Below are 20714 nucleotides of genomic sequence, written 5' to 3' on the forward strand. Positions count from 1 at the left end.
GGACATTATTTGTTTAGTTTTGCCTGAGATTAATTGGGCAATACCCCATCATGCAATGCGGGTCTTCCATCAAACGAGCCTTAAATTACGTTGCTTTTATTGGCCTCAATCAACAGTCTGATAATTTAAATGAGTATTTAAACTTTATCACACGGTTTTTATCAAAACTTGTTCGGTTAACATTTGAACATTTCATAGGGAAAGAATTACAAAATAACATTTGTTTTCACACATTTCAGTCACTTCCGGTGTCTTCGTCCATGTCCGAGTTAACTGGCATTTCTGCTACTGACCCCTAGTGGATTGGAGTTCGAAACACATTCATCGGGTGTTATGACAACGTGTCAAGTCAACATTTGCTATCAGGAAAATATGTTCCGTTGGATGTGGATTAGAAATAAGAGCGAGAAATAACATAATCTTTTGGAATTTAAAAACACAACGTTTATTTCCAGGGTAGAGTAACTATTGTATACTACACTCATTAAAATGCTACATGTTGGAAACAATTCTGAGTTATTTGTTCTTTAATAATGATTTAAGTTAATTCTACTTTAGAAAAGCATTGTCAAGTAATCTAACACTTGTAAAGCAAGTTATATGTCTGTGGTTTTTTCAATGTTAGTTTATATTATTGTTAATACTAAAAATGGAGCTTTGTTGTAGTTTGAGTTCAAATCAAAACAATGTGAGCTCTTCTTCCACTACTGTTGACTGGTGGAAGAAGTACTCAAATCCTAAAGTCATTCAATAAATATAGTGAAGTAAAAGAAACAAATTTTTGATTCTGAACTGTAGTTGAAGTTTATAGTAAAATCTAATGGAAATTCTTTGATAAAAAACATTTATACAAGAAAGGCTTTTATTGTGAAAAGCGGACACATTCTAACCGGAAGTGTGACGTTTGTTTGCTGATACTTGGCCCCCTAGCTTGACATCATCAGTCAGGCTCACTCGGGGAATGTACATTGGCTGCCCTACGAAGTTTTCTGCAACAAATGTACGGTTTATTCAGATATTGAGACAACGGTGTACACTTCTGCTGTTAAGAAAAGGGAGACCAGATGAAAACATAACGGTAAGTGTGTGTGAGATGATCTTTACTGCCAGAACTAGCTAACGGTTGGTTAATAATATCACATAGATCTCAACTTCCTCCTGTTCGAAGCTGACGAGCAGCTAGCAGTTTTTAGCTTTGTTAGCTTGTAAATTATCTTAAACTCAACATTGGGTTAAACCCTCTGCTGGCACCAGATGATGTTTTATGACTGCTAAGATTCTTTCTTACATAAACCATAGTGTCGATTTAACTGTGCGGTGGGTTAGCAAACATCCTAGATCAGCTGGGCTGAAACTCTTTGGGCGACTAAAGTTAGGTACTAGCTTTCCTGCTAACCGAAACTGATTTGAGTTAGCTAGCATGCTAACGCTGGTTATCCAGGTGGAAATGTAAACACCATTTGGTTCTTTCTGTGCCAAGCGTCGGGTGAAACATTTGCAGCAGTTCTCCTTTTGTGAGTTTATTAACGTTGCCACTACTTATTAAATCTACGTGTGTTGTTTTTTTTCTTTGATGCGAAATAACCTTATTTTCTTTATCCTAATTTGTTTATAAGATTCAAAGGTTTTATTGTCATTTGCACAGTAGCTACAGTGTGGTTATAGCAATGAACATCTTAAGCCCCGGTCTCCTTAACACATACATATATATAAGACTTACAAATACAAATATAGTACAAAAAGAAAGAGAATAGTACACGTGACCTATGTGCAAGTCATGCAGGATAAGTAGACTATATACATGTTAAATAGAAGCAGATGAGCTCAAAACAGAATGTCAAATTAAATACTCTAAGAATAAAATACTGCTTATTGTAGTAATAAATAAATAAATAAATATGTGAAATGCAAACAGATGGATGCTTAAGGTTATGTAGGCACTTCACAGAGCTCAGACAAGAGATGGGGAGGTTTACAAATCTATTTGAATACAAATGGCAGAACTTGCTCTCCATAAATCATTGTAAGTGCTCCAGACAACATCATTAAAGTATACTTTACATGCATATTGAGCTCATAAATTATAAGCCACTTCGACTATAGTGCAAAGTCAGATGAGAGGCTGGTGACTCTAGCTACATTAATGTCCTGCTTCACAATGTAAAAATCAGGATTTTAAGGCTTAATATGTTATATGAGAGATAAACGTAGGGTACGCAAATCCAAAAACTTGTATTGGTCTTGCTGGATATAAATAATCAACCATAGCGTCAAAAGATCCACATTGTTTTGTTCTAACAGAGATCAGACGGACCCATAGGTCAGACATTGTAATTTGTGTGATTCCTTATATGTTCAATGCATACTAACAATTCAGTTCAACATTGGTCCCCCATTTTAGGTATGTAATCATTTTTGATTAGTCTTCTTTTAAAGTTTCATTTTAGTTCATGTTTGACTGTCATTTCCTAGTACAGACACCGTTCAATGAATGGAAATGTCGGTGTCATTTTTTTCTGTCATCACTTTCATAGCACAGTCCACAATATTTTACTGAAAAGATAACATATCAATTACGGGCACAGTACTTCCTTGTTTGAGATCTGATCAAAAATGAATACAGTGAGTGAGTAAGAAGGCTTTGCTTTCTCCTAGCAGCCCTTTACTGTTAAAATGCAATGAGGGTGTCAGACTTGAATGAAACTGTTATTGTGCTCTTAAGTTTATTCACATTTCTGGACCTGTGTTGAACGATGTAACAACTCATCTCATGGTCAGTTTCCGTCTCTCAGCATCAATCCTAGTGACGTGATTTGAACGTTAATGACAGACATTACAAACAATATATTGTACTTAGTTTTACACACCTAACAAATAGGCCTTTTGTTTTGTTTGGCAATTCGTTAAACTACCTGCCCTTTGCACATTGCCATTGAGTGTAAAGACCGAGTAATTGACTGATTTTTTACCAGGAAAGTTATCCCCCCCCTGTTTTCCTATAGTTGTAAACCGAGTTTAATTTTAGAGAGCCATAATCTGATTTTAGTCAACCATTCTTTCAGTCTTTCCTGAAGCGTAGCCAAGTTTTGTCAGTAAACACCAGTCGTCTGCGTACAGGAACATCTCACGTTTACACACCTCTTTCATGTCATTAATTTAGGAACAACGAGAGGCTGATTATATTCCCTTGGGGATCTCCACGGTTTAGCAAAAGGACTTCAGAGTGATGGTCAAATATTTGTACCTGCTCCCTACGCGACAAATAGCTTTCTTCATAACAGGTTTATTTAAATAAAAACCTGTTATGAAGAATGCTGCTCTTGTTGTATGTAACCCAAGGGCTTACGTTATCACCCCCACCCCTAGTTTACACATATTTTAGATTTATCCAGGAAGCATTTTCTAGTCTGAACTAGTTTTGGTTATTTGACCTACCTGTGCTAGGGACAACATAATGATCACACTACACATTTACAAATTACATTCCCTACTAACAATGGAATAGATCTGATATGTAAAACTCCTTATTCAAATCATTTAATTTGAAACTGTATTTGTGAACATCCCCCTTCTAACTTGGTTTGAGTGTAACATTGACTGACGGCCAGACAGCTGCATGTGACAAACACAAGACCCATGGGCTGTCAATCGAAAGCAAACATTAGTTTTTTATGCAATAATGTGTACACGCATGCTAACTTGTCCTGACTTTTACTTGATAAACGACCTGGCAAACATCTGTGCACCAGAGACAGATAACAACATTTGAACTTCTTTCTTGATTATGGCTTTTCTTCTTTCACTCGTGTGCATGTGCCTATGCATTACGCAGGGAGGAACACAACCCTCTTCTGAACAAGATTGGGATATGACATTAAGATGTAACAGTGTATATTTGTGCTTTCGTACTGCGGTCCTAGAAGTAGGAAGTGCATACAGTAGTGCAACGACCTCTTTGCCTCGAAATCAAGCTGTAATCGAAATGAATGGCCAGCAGCCTTTAGACTTATATACGGTCCATATCAGTATCAGCATACCTTCTAAATGCAGATGGAAAAGGGGATCTCCCACCGGCCACAGGGGCAAACGGAAGCCATTTTTAATTGCTGTCTCCATGGTGCTAAATGGAGAAGTGGAAAAATAATTCAACTTCATGTTTTAACTGCTTTTTGACCTGATCAGATATGTTTATACCGCATAGAATTGAGCTACCTAGGCATGGCTTCTCCAGCTGCATGGTTAGTTTGACTGCCTCCTCACAGGAACCAGATAAAGTGGAAAAGTACCGTGCCCTGATGGTTGTTAATCTCACTGTTTTGTAAATAGCGTGAAAGAAGCCTCAGAGGTATTCACTCGACTGCCTCCTGTTCTCTCTCTTTGTTGAACTACAGACATTATTATTATTTGAATACTCCGGCTGGCAGATAATAGGCTAAACAGAGCTTCATTAAGCTACAGGATTATTGAGATGTTCAGCTGACAGAAAGTTGGCCTACACCTGATGAATGCTTGGCTCGGCAGTCTAACAATAACTTATTTTCAAGTATTAGTTTGCTTCAGCAGAGCGATGGTGTCTCGTGCTTCACACAGCAGTGACGGTTGAGGAAAAAAAATTGAAATATTTCCTCCTAATGTCATTTCATGTGGAAAAATAGGTAGCTTTTGTATAGCGTTTGTCATGCAGTCTGTTCCTCTGTCTCAAAACATAATAACTGAACGCATTGTCATGATCAGGAAGTCTGTCGTCCAGCTGGAATGTCAACGGAAATTAGCGTACGTGATGAATTTTATGCAGGAGAGCCCTTTGAGACTCACATTTCCAGGAGTGGAAGCTCATTACTGTATGTGGGATTTCTTTGATGGTAGACATAGGCTACCATTTTCACAAAACCCCGGGAAACCATCATCTTCCAACCCTACATTTGGACTGCACCATAAAGAAATGCAGCATGGATTCCTTTTGCAATAAACTCCCACCTGAAAGACAAACTAACTCAATTACACTGATGATGGGCACCTCCATAGTTTCATTATAATCAGGAATGTAATAAACTGGAGGTAGTTCAACCACAGCTTTGAAAAATAGGACAAATGGATTAGAAAAATACCCAAAGTCCAAACCACGCACAGGAAATAACAGAGCCGAATGACGGTTGTTTAAACTACTGGACTATGCTGACATTTTCCAGAGACATGTAACACATTTGTTTTGATAAAGGTTAACTATGAGGGTGTGACCGCGATTGAAAGATTAGAGGTCGGTCCAGCACACTGAAAAATAATGTCAAAATAAGTGTGTTTGTCGTGTGAATATAAAACATTTTGTTTTGGCTTGTATATTGTGTTTGTATTTGAATAAATCTCAATTATTTATATTGGCCCCAAAAATCCAGTAACAGTATGTATTTTATAAAAAGAGAGAAACTCATTTTAACCAAGTTATTGTTTCCTCCATCATGCTCCAAAGTGAAACCAGATTACGCAAGTCCTTGAATTTCGGCCTGACGTAACATCATGAACAACTGAACAGTTACTATTAGCTTTGGCTGAAATGTAAAGTACATTTCACATTGAAGTTACATCCAGAATGTGTTTAAAACAAAATATTGTACACGGTTTATCTTTTTATATCACTATATGAGCCGGTAATCATTACTTTTGTTTGTTTGTCATTGTATTTGCTGGAAGACCCTTTGGATTCGACTGTGGCTGGGGTTGCAAAGGGGCGGTAAGTTTCCATGGGAAGTTAAGCTGGGGAATTGGAAAAATATTCCATATTGTTTGTTCAATCAAATAATTAAAACAATCATTTGTTTCATTGAAGAACAAAAACATGAATGTTGAGTTAAATATTACTTGTAGAAATCATCTGTGCATGTGGTGGAGGAATGCACAGTGCCTGTAGGGGGTGTGGTCTCGATAGCCATGCAGTAAGCAGTGTGCTATGTAGATGTGATTGAGGAATGGCATGGATATTCAAGTGTACTTGAATGGCATCTGTTTGTTTTAGTCAAGATTATGCTAAAATATACTTTCCCCAACTATATTTAAGTTCCCTACGAAGAGCCAACCTTCAATTTAGAAAATTCCCATTTATTCCCTTTAATTCCCATGGAAAGTTGTTTCTGTTTATATTTTATTAATTGTGTTGAGATGTATTTATGGAACAGGGTTCAACGGGACATTTTGCAGTCACAGATATGTAACATAAAACGTTCCATTGCAATTTGGTTATGCACCTAATTGTCTCTTTGCTAAATTGCAGGCAATGGGAACCTGGATTTATTTAGTTTATTGCGATGGAAAAGCCAACATGTCATTGTGGTCTAGTGGGCCGTACTTGTTAAAACCACCACCACTGCGACCCCAAGTGACACATTCTGTTACTATTGTTTTCCCCGTCAGTTGTGACACATACATGATAGTGTGACTTCTAAAGACGTTCAGCAGCCTTGCACTGACCTGTCTCTGCAGCAGAAAACCGCACATTTTAAATGGTACTACAATGGTAATCATGATGTAGCATCAGCTGATTTGTAAGAGTTGAAGGAAGGTTGAATCTGGTTTATTTCTGCCTCTGTGGGATTCCTGCCCCGGGGTTGTCTCAGGAACTGGGACATCGTCTCTGTGTGTGAGCTGCGGTTGCATGTGATTGCCTTTGGGAAACATAACTTGAATACATGCTTGTGTGTGCACAAACACAAACGCACACACTGACCGCAGTCACACGGAAAGTCCAACTCACTCGGAAGGCTTTTCCAGTTTGATTACACCTTGGGGGTGTAATTTCACATTCACTTGTGGGTTGCTTAAAAATTCCTCCTCTGCCTTGTTAAAAATGTCTTGGCTATTTGACCCAATACATCATCAAGCTTTGTTACGATGTGGATTTAATAGTGCTGGGCCATCACTTTGGCCTCAGTGGAAGCTATTTAGATACCCAAATGGCTCTGGAACCTCCTAAGAAGCAACTTCCTTCTTGACTATATAGAGGATTTCAATCTGAAATGTTACAAATGTGGCCGGATAATGTTAAGCTCCCATTTCAAACATTACAGGCTGCCGTTTAAAGCCACATCTCTATACTCAATCTTTGAGCGTCACTGTTGTGTCATTATTTATCAAGGGAGATCCATTTAGAGTCATGACACATCTCAAGGAAGTCACACCATCAAACTGCCTGATTTGTCACCTCACATGTCGCCTCACCCACTGGTGTTTAGTGGTGCTTACATTTCAGATGTTATATGCAGACTTTGGGTTTTAAAAAGCAAGTCTTAAACTTTCAGAACGAGCAATTAAAACACATAAGTCTTTACAACCTGGCTGCACTGCTAATGGTTTAATGTCATGCAATTATGGTTTGACTTTTTTTTAATTGTAGTTATCTTTGGTTCACAAACATTTAGGTTACTCTACATAAAATGTATGTTGAAGTCAGCTAAATATGGCCTCATAGTAACATCTAGCCCTTTCTGCATCTCAAGATCATGTGGGTTTAAGTTGTCTGCCTTTTAGATAATTGGCGATGGTGTTTCTTTGTTAAAATTATTCCATAACCTTCTGAGAAAGGATATTTCACACAGCAAGTACCCTCTATTTAACGAGTGAGGAAAATATATTGTTTTAAGTATTACCTATAGTGGCAAATTTTAGCTCTATTAAGAAAGGAAAAATGACGCTGGCAACTCAGAGAAAAACTCCAAAGCGGCTCTACTACTTTAAGTGTTGTTGCCAAGACTTAAAGGTGGTGTAGGTACGTTTGAGAAACCGGCTCGAGATACACTTTTTGTTATATTCCATGGAATGTTCTTAACATCCAGATAGCAATGAATATCTTAAGTGCTTTGACAATAAATCCATTAAAAAATGTCTGTGGAAGCCGTAGTGCTGTAAAAAGCACGACTAATCATTTTAGTAACTGGATGGCCTACCTGCCTGTCAGCCTTCCATCTGTGCACAAACTTATCTCGTGCCCTCATTGGTCATGTGCACGTTCGTGTGTGTTGGAGGAGGGGCTCTGTAAGGAAGTGGCAGATTTCTTCTGGCTGTGTATTTTCAAATTCTAGCACACTCGAGCTAGTTTCTCCAAAATGACCTACCCCACCTTTAACAGGCCTGTTGTGTAAACTATTAAAGGGAAGTTTCCTGTGGCTTACAAGTAGTGAGAAGTTAAACAATGATAGAACAATATCAATGTTGGAACATGGTAAATTGTGTGTGTCTCATGGTCAAACTATCAACTCCAAAGACATTGTTTTTCAATAACAGCTCATGGCCCTCAGCTACAGAACCTCTTGCTGAAGTCATCCATTTGCTTTGCTCTGTTGTTTTCCAAATGGGAGATGATAGGGACAAAGGTGAGGACATAAATAAAACAAACTGTTACTCAGCTTCAGCTGGGAACACATGACAAAGTCATAATAACGAGATTAGGCCATGATGCTTGATTATAAAGTAGATTTTGACCTGGGTTGCAAAAAAAGGTCCACTTGAAGAATGAACAGACTTTATCTTCTGAGTGCGATGGTTTTAGCATTGAAAAAGCTTATTTCCCAACTGAGACTCTGATAGGTAGATGCTGGAATTCAACTGTTAATAAAACTATCTTTTTACATCTGGAATATATTGGGATAAAATAGCAATGCAGCAAAGAATTCGGAGACAATGTGGAATTTTTGAAAACAATATAAATAGTGAGATTGGCTCTCGTTTTTATTTTCCTCCCTCCATTACTTTGTTTCCTAAGGTACGAGCTAAAGGCAGAGATATTCAAACGTGTACATTCATTAGCATAAGAGGATTCCTCTCAACATTAGCGAAGCCTGAATAGGACCACACCCATTAACTGTGTTGATTCATTTCTGCTTTAAATGTACGGCTTCAAACTGCAATTCTTCACATCCACTGCCAGTGCACTTGTACTGGATACTGCGGTAAAGATGTTATGCTTTAGTTGTTTGTATCGTGTAAAATAAGAGCATGTGGAAACACTTGAAGCGAGGTGTGGCTACTCAAGAGGCAAACTAACACAGCTGTGGCCACGTCTGAGATCTATGATGGAAAAAACAAAGGATTTGTCTTGTTTTGTCTACACATGACTAATGCACACTCTCCTGGGAAAGCTTGCAGAGGTTTTATGTAAGCAGTCTCACATTCGAGATGATGCGCCTAAAAAAAGTGCCTGAAGGGAAATACTTCATTATCAAAGGGACGGCCTCTCCTTAACACGCAACAACTCTCTGATAGATGTGCTGTCTCAGGTTTTGTTGTATTTTGATTGTTGTTTAGTTGTTAAGCATTTTGAATCTTCCGAATGTTTCTGTTTTTGCCGCATTCATTAAAAGTGAATGGATTCAGATTTGGCTCTGGACCTGATTTTCTCTTCCTCTTTCCCTCTCTGTCAGGTTGGTTTCCTACATCTGAACATCTGCATCCCATCACTGTGCTGTCAGCCAGGGACTGTACACCACCACAGACTTCCACACCTCCTACCAACCTCAAGCCATGATTTCCTAACCAACAGCGGTCAAGCCCCCCTCCCCTAAACCATCCTGTCCCTCTATCCATCCTCCACCCTCTCCATGTCCTTCATCTCTCCTGATGTGCTGCTCTCTGGTCGTACCATCAGCATCCCTTCTGTAGTGATGAGCATCATGCACCAGCAGCATCATGGCAGCACGGGCTCAGAGCGAGACCTTCACTCTGTGGCCTCCTCTGTCAGCCTCCCTTCAGTTAGAAAGACCCCCAAAAAGCGCCGCCTGTCCCTCCACGCACTCTTCAGTCGCCGCAGACGACCCGACCGCGACCCCAAGCGCAAGTCGAGGCATCTGCAGCCGGCAGCTGCTGCTGCGGAGGCTGTTGTCGTCGCAGAGAGCGTCCCAGCAGAGACTGTCCATGAAAAGACGTCCTCCCTCTCGGCGCTGGCCGCAGTGTCCACTTCTTCAGTGTCAGGTTCTTCGTCAGACACGCTGGAGTGCCCTCTGTGCCTCCTGCGCCACGCACGAGAGCAATTCCCCGACATCATGACGTGTCACCACCGCTCCTGCGCAGACTGCCTGCGACAGTATCTGCGCATCGAGATATCTGAGTCACGTGTCAACATCTGCTGCCCCGAGTGCACGGAGCGCTTCAATCCCCACGACATCCAGCTGATCCTGGGGGACCGCGCCCTCATGGAGAAGTACGAGGAGTTCATGCTGAGGAGGTTTCTGGTGGCTGAGCCGGACTGCCGCTGGTGCCCGGCCCCCGACTGTGGGTAAGAACCAGAGCTGAGGAATTAGAGGAAAATCCTGGGACCAATTACCGTTGTGTCATTGGGGGATAGATGGTGACCTAACAGAGATCTGTTTCAATCTGAATGTTGATAGTCTTAGTTAAAGAGGATAACATAACATTGTCTTTAAGATACATTTAAAAACAATGTGGCAGCCAGGTGTAACTAAAGTTTAGGAACGAATCTGAACTATTCTTCATATTAAGTGTACTCCCCCTCACATTCATGGCAACAAAACAACAAGGAAACAACTTAATAAAAAATCTCTATTCCAGTTGCCTGAGATGTGTTTGATGCTTGAGACGTCCCAAAATAACACTGTGAGAAGCTACAATAAGGAAACGTCAAAGCTGAAATATGGTCTTTTGAAGTTCTCCAGTTGCCTGAGATAAAAATAACTCGAGGTCTAATAGATCTGTTTGTCAGCCGATGAGTCAGGTCGAAACAACGTGAGGAGCAGGTGATGAAGAGTCCTATTGTTAACACGCCATACCTGGAATTTTTTTAAACCCTTAAATATTTAACACATATTTAACATCATTTTCACCTTTAATTACTGCGAGTCATTTTCTAAACAAAGCTGCAAAAAACATTTACAGTAACTCAGGGGAAATTATTCAATCATCTGAAGAATGAGTACCACACAGAATAAGAATGTAAAACAAAGAGGAACATGACAAAAGTGAACAGAAGACGTGTAAAAACTGGATAAATGACCAATTACTAAACGCACATGTATTGCATTTTGAAGTTTTTGTTGTAGTTCATTCGACTCAATGCAGCCACACCTCAAATAAAGATGTTTCTCTGAGGGAGGGAGAATGTGTTGTTCTGGTTTCCCTCGTTCACACGGAGGTGACGGGTGAGTTTCAGGTCAGAGTTCTGTATGTTTAGAGCTGGTCGGGATTCAACAGTTTGCTCACAGGCCTGAAGCTAACATAATGTTCTGTTTGCTCTACCTGTTGTTGACCGCACCGGGACAACCACATACGCAGCATCATCTAATCTGCTCATCCGTGTCCATTTGTTTAATTAAGGTGTAAAGAAATCATGTTAACTGCTTCAGAGTGATTGGGAGCAGTTACTAACTCATTTCAGGTTTTTATTGTTGGTTACAGTTTCTCTCTGTCCCTCCTTCTGTCTCCCTCTCCCCCTCCCTCTCCTCTCTGGGCTTTGTTTCATCAACACTGCCGACCCTGTCTGTTTGAATAATGGCTCTTTCATGAGTCTTTTTCAGCTCATCTTGCTCTCGTCATCTAATCACTTCAGCTCTGCCTCACTGTCACAGTCTCCGCCGGTTATTGCTGCCGCTCTAAATTGTTGTATAATAACAACCGTAAGTTATTGGGCTACGTTTGTCCGCTCGGCAAACGCAGGAATCCTCCGAACAGATAGTAGACATAGGTTAATAATGTATTTGTTTGCAGTGTACAGTCTGGACTTAACAGTGGTGACATACATAGTTTAATGGTTATACCAAAAGGTCCATTTGGATGTTTTCCCTTCCACTAGGGTTAGGGTTAGGGTTAGGGTTAGGGTTAACACTTGCTGTCAGTTTGCCTCACTGAGGTGTGAGTGGAGTCTTGCTGGAAACTGTCTAGACTCCCTAACCCCTGTAGGTGTACGGTGCCCACACACACTTCCCCTGATGCTAAACTGCAAAGTGTGTCAGTTTGTAGGGAAACATTTTACAAGCATTGTAAAAGGATGCCGTGACGTCTGTTACCACGCGTTTGTTTTCTGTTTCCTTCACCGTATCATAGTAGTAAAGTCCACTCTTAATCTGCTTTTTCCAACATTTACCTTGGTTTTTTTTGTGAGGAGAAATCCAGTGTAGAGTTTTTAATTATTACAATTTAGGCTTTTAATAAACCGCATCTCTTTGCTCTACTGTAGGGTATATTACCTTCAGTTTCATTCTTTCTGCCCATGTTATGCATTCTTTACATTCTTCAAAAACCTTAACGCTGTGAAATCTCAGCACATGGTAAACAAAATGAGCACTTATTATTTATCTCCCAAGTAGAGCAACAACTATTGATTTTTTTTTTCATTGTCAATTCATCTTCAGCCGATGCCCAAATGTATTCTGACTTAGCTTTAATAGTTTTTCTGCGAAGGCAAATAAGCAGCTCCATCTTGCTGCAGGCTTTGCTTTACAGAATTACATTTATAAATAAAGATATTGGAGAACGGTGTTTGTTCACAGAATTTGAGTTGATCCCCTTAGGGTTTCATTCAGGGAGCAGATTCTTATTCAATCATTTACCCAGTGATATCCAATTGAGTCCAGTTTTTTTGTCAGCCTGAGTGTTTGATTTTCCTTTTCATACGTTTCACATTTCCCCATGATGCTAGGGGCGACTGAATGTCTGCAACCATCTCAGGGTTTAGCAGAGGTTTTCATACTTACTTTATTAAAACACCAGGTGCTCTCCTTTTTCCTTTCAACAAAACCATTGTTACTGTGTCATTGTTTCCATGCCACAAGGAAATAGTTGGCTTTTATGTCAGCAAGAGGAAACAGTTGCTACCATTCATTTTTGTATTAAACCGATAATAAAGCAATTATTTGCTCAACTAATTGTGTTGGGCTATACATGGCTGCCTGACCAGTTTGTATATCATTTGCATGTTTATTAAATTAAAACAAATGTTTGACTTTCTCCAAGTCGTGCCATGTAATGCTCAATAAAGCTGCCACTGTTATGACTGATGAGGGTACTATGGAGACATGCAGTCATGCAGAATTGATTGTGTCAGTCCTCATTAGTTTCATCAAAACAAATCGGGTTATATTGATGTGTTTATGTAACAAACACTTTTGAGTTGTTAGATTTAAGATTCAGTAGTTTATTATCATTTCAACATCCTTGACTGTCTTAGTGAGAATACTTACACAAAACGAAATAATGCAAAACATCAGGACATAATACATATGTGTAAAACAAATATAAATACAACAATCATAAACCAAATTGGTAAAATCAGATCAAATCAAACACAGAAGACCATAGATAGGACACTGGCATCTGTTGGAAAGTAAGCATCATCATCATTGTATTCAAGCTCAAGTTTTTCACTTATACTATTTTCCTTTTCGCCCTGATGACCCATAGTGTTTTGCTTCAAATCCACGAGCAAATACAAACCACCCTTTTGTGTGCATCTGTTCTCTCTCAGTTATGCAGTCATTGCGTTCGGCTGTGCCAGCTGCCCAAAGATCACCTGTGGGCGTGAGGGCTGCGGGACGGAGTTCTGCTACCACTGCAAGCAGCTGTGGCATCCCAACCAGACATGTGACTCCGCACGGCAACAACGGGCCCAAAGCCTGCGGTTAAGAACGTTCAGGTCCTCCTCCCTCAGCTACAGCCAGGAGAGTGGAGCCGCAGGTAACTCACAAATACACTTCTGACCGTGTCATGCTAACACATCTGTTCCTTCAGCACACCCATCAGCTTCTTCAGCCTCAATAGAGCTCCAACAATTAGTAGACTTATAGATTTGTTCATTGGCATTCAAATCATCGGCAGCTATTACAATAATCCATGAATCATTAAGGTACCTTTCAATGCAAAAATGTCCACCTTCCAAAGGTGATGATTTCCGTCTTTTCCCTGTTTAACATTTAAAGACATCCCCTTTGAATTTGAAACTGGTATTGACATTTTTGCTGGCATTTTATAGAACAAAGGATTCATTGATGAGTCATATATATTATACATTTTTAAAGATACTATTGCAATAGGCCACAGTATAGAATATGCACAATAAATATTCCCCAAAACACTGTATGCCTAACGCTTCTCTTTCTTTCACATCAATCAACGCTCACTAGGGGATGACATCAAGCCGTGCCCTCGCTGTGCCGCCTACATCATCAAGATGAATGATGGGAGCTGTAATCACATGACCTGCGCTGTCTGCGGCTGCGAGTTCTGCTGGCTCTGCATGAAGGAGATCTCTGATTTACACTATTTAAGGTGAGACAAATGTCCAGCAGCAAACAAAACCGTTAAATAACGCTCGGTAGGTACTGCAGTTTTGTTTGCTTCAGTGATTCCTGCCTCGTGACTGTCTCTTCTGTGGACTGACAGTCTTCAAATGTGTCAAAGAACAGATAAAACACATCTACGGTATATAAATGAATAACTTTCCGAATCGAATAACCATCATTCCAGGTGCTGTTTTTACTTCTTCTACATTCCTAGTTTCATCACTTTTATGTTGGCCTTGATTTACACTCTTTATTTTTTGACAACCCATTTCCTGTCTCCCTCCACTCCTCTCAGTCCGTCAGGCTGCACCTTCTGGGGGAAGAAGCCGTGGAGCAGGAAGAAGAAGATCCTCTGGCAGCTCGGCACGTTGGTCGGCGCCCCCGTGGGCATCGCCCTCATCGCCGGCATCGCCATCCCCGCCATGATCATTGGCATCCCAGTCTACGTGGGCAGAAAGGTGAGAGCGAGCAGCCGAGGAATAATATGGAGCTAAATATAATCTAAATAATTTGTTGACCAAATCACCTTTCAATCAGGACACATGGTGTGGGTTTGACTGTTGATGTTTAAGACTTTTTCTGTGGTAGGAAATCTAACCTTTTGCTGCACAAGTCGTCATAACATTAAGAATCCCTCCATTTATTTCTTCTAAATAAAAGTGTTAAGCCTTTTGAATTTCTGTGTCACAGTTGCCAAGAAGGTGATTTTAATTCAAAGGTAATTCAAAACGATTTCCCTCTTCAGATCCATAACCGCTATGAGGGCAAGGACATCTCTAAACACAAGAGGAACTTGGTAATTGCTGGCGGGGTGACGCTGTCTGTGATCGTGTCTCCTGTAGTAGCAGCAGTCACTGTCGGTAAGAAATAAGAAGTTTCCCCTCTTTCCCTTTTGACTCTCTTTCCTTCCCGATCCGTTTCTCCACAACATTTAAAGTATTAGAACGTTTCTTCTTTGTGGGTCGCATGTATAATGCTGGAGAAAAACATCATTTAAAGATTTTAAAGATAACCACCAAAATGTGTACAATGCCGGTTTTTCTGCTTTCAACTTTCTAAACTAATTTTGATTTGAGGATTTCTTCCTTTCTTCAAAATGCTTTAATCTGTTACCATTGAGCCCAGATATATCTTCTGCTGTTAAAGTGTGTGTGGACACGGTTCTGTGCAGGCATTGGTGTCCCCATCATGCTGGCGTACGTCTACGGAGTTGTCCCGATCTCCCTGTGCCGGAGCGGAGGCTGTGGAGTGTCTGCTGGGAACGGCAAAGGGGTGCGAATCGAGTTTGATGACGAAAATGACAACATAGGGAGCGGGGCTGCAGCCACAGGTGAGCATCTCTATAACAAAAGCATTGCCACTGATTTCTTACGGACTATGCAGAACATTTGAGGTGGAAGTACTTTCTACCACCTCTGCAGTCTTATTCACTTCTTTTGTCAGTCTCTCCATTTATTGTAAGTTATTCTGTTTAATATACTTTTAAATAAGGAAAATGTTCCGTCCTGTCATACACTAACTGTAGACTGGTTCATGTGGAATTATCACTGGCACCTGAATGCATATTAAAAGCTTTTTAGCAACCATTACATCAATATTTGTTGGAGCTGTGTGCTGACACATTGGTTCACCTAAAGCCTGTGACTTTGTGTGTACACATGGATTATTCATAGCTTCCAAAATGCCAAAAGGACTGACGGGAGTTTGAGTTGTGCAGCGGTGTGAATTGACTGACGTACACTACCATTATTATTGGTACATTCATCTTGTTTTACTTCTCGCACAGCACCTGGATATTAAGTAAATGCCAGCAGCTTTTTATCAACCACAACACAAATATTTGTGGTAGCTGTGTGCTGGCATATTTGTTTTTTTGCCAACCTGTTTGGCTTACAGAATTCCCCCTACGTTGGTCAGTGGCTTTGTGTGTACAATACGTACGAGTCATGGTTTGCATGAATTGCCAAAACTGTTTCAGTTGTGCAGTGGTGTGAGATGACTGGTGCAGTGTCAGTTGTTTTTCCTGTCACCGTGTGTTTGTCACCGTCAGACTTACTTTCCCGGGAGGTGTTTAGGGAGACTAGGCTTATATCGTGTGATAATTATGAGTCCAAATGACAACGGGGACTTTGACCTTCCCAGGGAAATAAAGTGTGAGACATGTTGACACTTATTCACACATAAGAGTTAATCAATCTGTGGTTCCAGCGTGAATTTAAAACTAATGAAAGTCAGCAAAGTCATTGATGTGACTACAGAAAAATAAACTTTGTTCCATGACACAAATATCATTTTTGTTTGCTGTTCTAGGATAGCTTGCCAAAATTCCTCTTTGTGGCCCAATCTTTATTTGGTCGTTTTCAACCTCACTTTTTTTTGACAAATAGTTCTGTGTTAGACATAACTAATGTACCTTCTTTGTCCGTCAGAAGCTTCTCTTAATGATCAAAAGGACACTTCCTGACGCCCCTTTTCTCCTCAGACACAACCTCAGTGGCAGAGACTCGGCTCAACAATCCCAGCCTGGGAGATGGAGCGAGTGTCGGCGGCCTGACGGGGCTCAGTGTCAGCGGGAGCCACATGGAGCGCTGCGGCATGAGCTCCACGCAGCGAGACAACATGAGCGACAACGCCAGCACCACGGCCCTCGCTGGGACCAGCATCACAGGAAGCCTCTCTGGCAGCTGCTACAACAGGTGATAAACTGGACCTGGATGATCGCTCCAGAGACAAATGTTTAATGAGAATTTGACTGGCACATATTTCATACAATTTCTACTGCACGATTTTACTCTTAGTAAATACATTTCGTGGTATTGTTCTCTGATACTGGTTAAAGCAAACTTTCTGTGACTCACTGAGACATGAGAAATTATTTCATATTTTGTTTGAATTGTCATTTCCAGGATGGAAGTGCAGGCTGATGTCCAGAAGGAGCGCTGCAGTCTGAGCGGGGAGTCGGCCACCGTCAGTCTCGGGACAATCAGTGACAACGCCAGCACAAAAGCCATGGCAGGATCCATCCTCAGTGCCTATATGCCTCTGGAAAGGTCAGTAGACCCCTGCATCTCTACCCTCTTTTAAACATGTATACCTGTCCTAGATTCTCTAAGACCTTTAGCCCTGTGGTCCAGTGCTTGTTTGTCTGTCTGTGACAAAAAAAGGACACTAAAAGCACATAAAAACAGTTGATTCATAATAAATATGCAAGTAAATATCTTTGATAGAAAAGTTGTTGTTCTAGATATTATTATGTATTCCTTCTTTAACCTAATTAATAAAGCCTTCTATATGTTTTGCTATTTTGAAGCACATTGAGTCTGTGTTGGTGCATGAAATTCGCTATATAGATAAACTTGACCTGTTCTAAAAGGATCTCTTCTTGTTATCTGGTTTTGCAGAGACAACAGTCTGGATGCTCAGGCAGACATAGAGTCCAAACAGCAGAAGCTGAGGCACTGCAGCGTCAGCAGCAGCCTAGATGAAGCCAGCTGCAGTAGCACCCCCGGCCTCAAAGGTGCTGCGGGTGGTCCCTGCTCCTGCCCCTCCACCAGCTGCTGCGCGCAGCACGAGAACCACTGCTGCCCCTCGTCCCCCTGGTCAAAGGAAGCTTCCACATCAGGAGGCAAGAAGAGCCGAGTAAAGCTTTGGAAACGAGCCAGCAGCAGCAGCAGCAGCAGAGGAGACATGAAGATAAACGAGACGCGGGCGGACATGGACGCCCAGCTCCTGGAGCAGCGCAGCACCAACTCCTCAGAGTTTGATTCTCCGTCTCTGAGCGGCAGCCTGCCCTCCGTGGCCGACTCGCACTGCAGCCACTTCTCATCAGAGCTCAGCTGCTCCGACCCTGAAACCTCGAGACCGGCTCATGCCCCCTGCTCCGCCCCTACGGACCCCCGCTCTCATCACCACGCCACCACTTTCGGTGACGTCACCATCTTACCCATGCCCGAGGTGGAGAACGACCGCCTGGAGCATTATCTCCCTCACAGCAGCAGCGCAGCCTTCACCCACCGCCTGCTGTCCTCATCCCCCCCTGCCTCGCCGAAAGAGGGGAGCAGCGGGATGTTTCTGTACATCAGTGAGGAGGGGGGAGGCGCCTGCGCAGACTCAGAGCCGGAGAAGGACAAGAAAATAAAAGAGAGCGTCAAGAACACTGCCGTGCAGCCTGTAAGCCCTACAAGGACCCGCAGTATACAAACAGAGATCTAAAGGATGTTCTTCAGGTGTAAGCGGTGTTACCACTTCCCCACCATGCATTCTGGGAAGCCTTTGGCTTAAATGTAAGCCAATATGTTTAAGGTTAATTCTATTTTTACTTGCTGAAGAGGCAGCCAGGAATATTATGTGAATGTCAGTCTATACTGAGAGGGTCGAGGTCTACGTTGGAGAGAGATTTGTGAAAACGGGAGCAGGTCAAACGGATCAGTGGTTTCTGTTCTGTCTCTGAAAACAGAGGTTTTAGTGACCGTGAAGGTGTTTAGTGGGGAGCTGAATGTATGTGGACAGGTTGTAAAGTAGGTTGTTAATGTTTTCATCAGTCTGAGTCCTGAATGATGTTCTGAATCCAAGCTCCATGCAGATCTTATTCTTTTACAAAAAAAACAGATCCTGGAAATGTCTGATATTCTTTGATTAGTAAATTGAGCTGCTATTTTAAAGCCTGAACCCATCCTCCCGTGTGTCATCGGCACACATGTGTTTTACATGAATCAGGGATGGATATGTGATGGTCACTGTGGTCCACCGCTGTGCCGCCACTTCATTCTGTCTTAAAGCAGTCTAAAAAAACAGCTTAAGGATTGTTGAACCTAAGAGGGACCAGTCCATTCAGTAGCACATTTTATTTTTCCATAATCATCTATAAGACGATTTGCTTTTCTTTCAAATGTGACTCCTGTATTTTTTTTTTCTGTGCTTTTGTCTTTGCCTATTTTTGTTTTCCATTTTGGGAAAGTCTGTTTTTAATGTTGAAACCCTGTTTTGGGTCCAAACCTTGAGTATGACCGGATGGGAATTGTGTTGATTAGTTTAAAGTAGCCATTTTTAAATAATGTGGATTTCAGACTGTTCTTCACAAACCTCTATCTGCACTGTTAAATGTTTATTAGTGGTTTGCACATGTGAAAGTCTTCACTGCAGTATTTAGTATATCATGGATTTACGAGAGCTATATTAAAGAAAGGGAATTTAAAAGAGAACTAAGGAAAGCCCAATTTCAAAAATATAACAATGTAGCCTTTTTTAAATACTTTAACTTGTTTTAGTGATCCGTCATTAAAACTGGAAAGTCAACCAAACAATGTTTTTGCAATAAGGAAATGAAGCTTTTGAATAACTAATCAACAGTGTAACTATATAACAGCTCTGATGTACTGAGTATTTGAGCACACACATCTGTCAGTGATTTCATGTTCAGTAGTGAATGTATAATGATAATAGGATTACATTTTTGATTCTCCCTCGGTAAAATCAACATCAAAATATAATTTTTGATTCAGAGCCTTGAGTGTATTTTAACTACAATGTTTTAAGTTGTCTTTCTTAAATCATTGCAAATGAAAAATGCAAATAATTTTATATTTGTTGGACCCACAGTGCCTTTTGGAGGAAAAAAAATCCTTTGTACAGTGTTTTCACTTTCTTTTTATTTCCTCATAAAAATCCTGAGAGAATTTATCGTATTTTCCTCATAAAATGCTTGAAATGTAACTTGATCCGAAGTACTGCCCCTACCCTGAGTGCTAACGCTAGCTGTCACACTAGCATGCTTAGCTGACCAAAGACTCGGGCCATTAGCCGGGTTTTGGACCAGTCATTTAAAACTAAATAATATTTTTAAAATGTTACTGTAAAGTAGCCAAAGTCAGTTCACCTGTGTTTAGAATCAGCTCCTGCTGGAAATAAAAGCCTGTTCATCCAAAGCAATGAGCATTTTGAGTATCAGATGTTGTTGTGAATTGCCATCCTCACTACAGATTACTTTGCTCTGATGTCAACCTGCCGAGCTCAGCAGGAGCTGTGTGGGAGGAAAGAGTCGCTCATAGAGAAGTGATGTCAACTCAAACAGTGTAGGTGTATTCCAGCCCTGTTAATGCCCCTGTGTTTAAAAAAAAAAGAAAAAAAAAAGCCAGTTAAGTTTCTGTGAGTTTTACATTATTATTTGAAGACAAGTGCCAGGTCTATTTCTGACTTGGTCAAAAGAAAACTGCTATTTGATAAAGTATATATTCCCTAACTAATTGCTTTATAATGTGCATGTTAATGCATATCCTTACAGAATAAAAATCTCAATCAAGCTTGTTGTCTTTGTATTTTAATTCTTCATGCTGACTTTCGAGTTTATGACAGAGCAGCTCAGCTGTGATACGTTTTTAAGATTCGAGAGATGATCAAATCAACAACTCCTTGTTTGTTTTTTCCCTTCTGGCTACACATTCA

General features: G+C 40.8%; 1 protein-coding gene across 1 annotated transcript; it reads left to right on the forward strand.

Moving 5' to 3' along the window:
- The first annotated feature begins 931 nt into the window (after positions 1 to 931).
- rnf19a (ring finger protein 19A, RBR E3 ubiquitin protein ligase) lies at positions 932 to 20571 on the forward strand. Its single transcript, XM_010768145.1, has 10 exons — positions 932 to 1078; positions 9408 to 10258; positions 13460 to 13668; positions 14115 to 14259; positions 14569 to 14731; positions 15019 to 15133; positions 15445 to 15603; positions 16756 to 16969; positions 17180 to 17323; positions 17675 to 20571. The coding sequence occupies exons 2-10, from the start codon at positions 9585 to 9587 to the stop codon at positions 18483 to 18485; spliced, it is 2634 nt and encodes an 877-aa protein (XP_010766447.1). The 5' UTR covers positions 932 to 1078; positions 9408 to 9584; the 3' UTR covers positions 18486 to 20571.
- Positions 20572 to 20714: the final 143 nt, after the last annotated feature.

The sequence above is a fragment of the Notothenia coriiceps genome, unplaced genomic scaffold, assembly GCF_000735185.1.
Source record: "Notothenia coriiceps isolate Sejong01 unplaced genomic scaffold, NC01 NC01_scaffold00000339, whole genome shotgun sequence".
Lineage (NCBI taxonomy): Eukaryota > Metazoa > Chordata > Actinopteri > Perciformes > Nototheniidae > Notothenia > Notothenia coriiceps.

What these genes read in the sequence shown, in the direction of transcription:
- rnf19a (XM_010768145.1), top strand. Translation starts at nt 9,585, where the DNA reads ATGTCCTTCATCTCTCCTGATGTGCTGCTCTCTGGTCGTACCATCAGC. An exon ending in CCAGGAGAGTGGAGCCGCAG is followed by an intron (nt 13,669 to 14,114) that starts GTAACTCACAAA and finishes AACGCTCACTAG; the next exon opens with GGGATGACATCAAGCCGTGC. An exon ending in CAGTCTACGTGGGCAGAAAG is followed by an intron (nt 14,732 to 15,018) that starts GTGAGAGCGAGC and finishes TTCCCTCTTCAG; the next exon opens with ATCCATAACCGCTATGAGGG.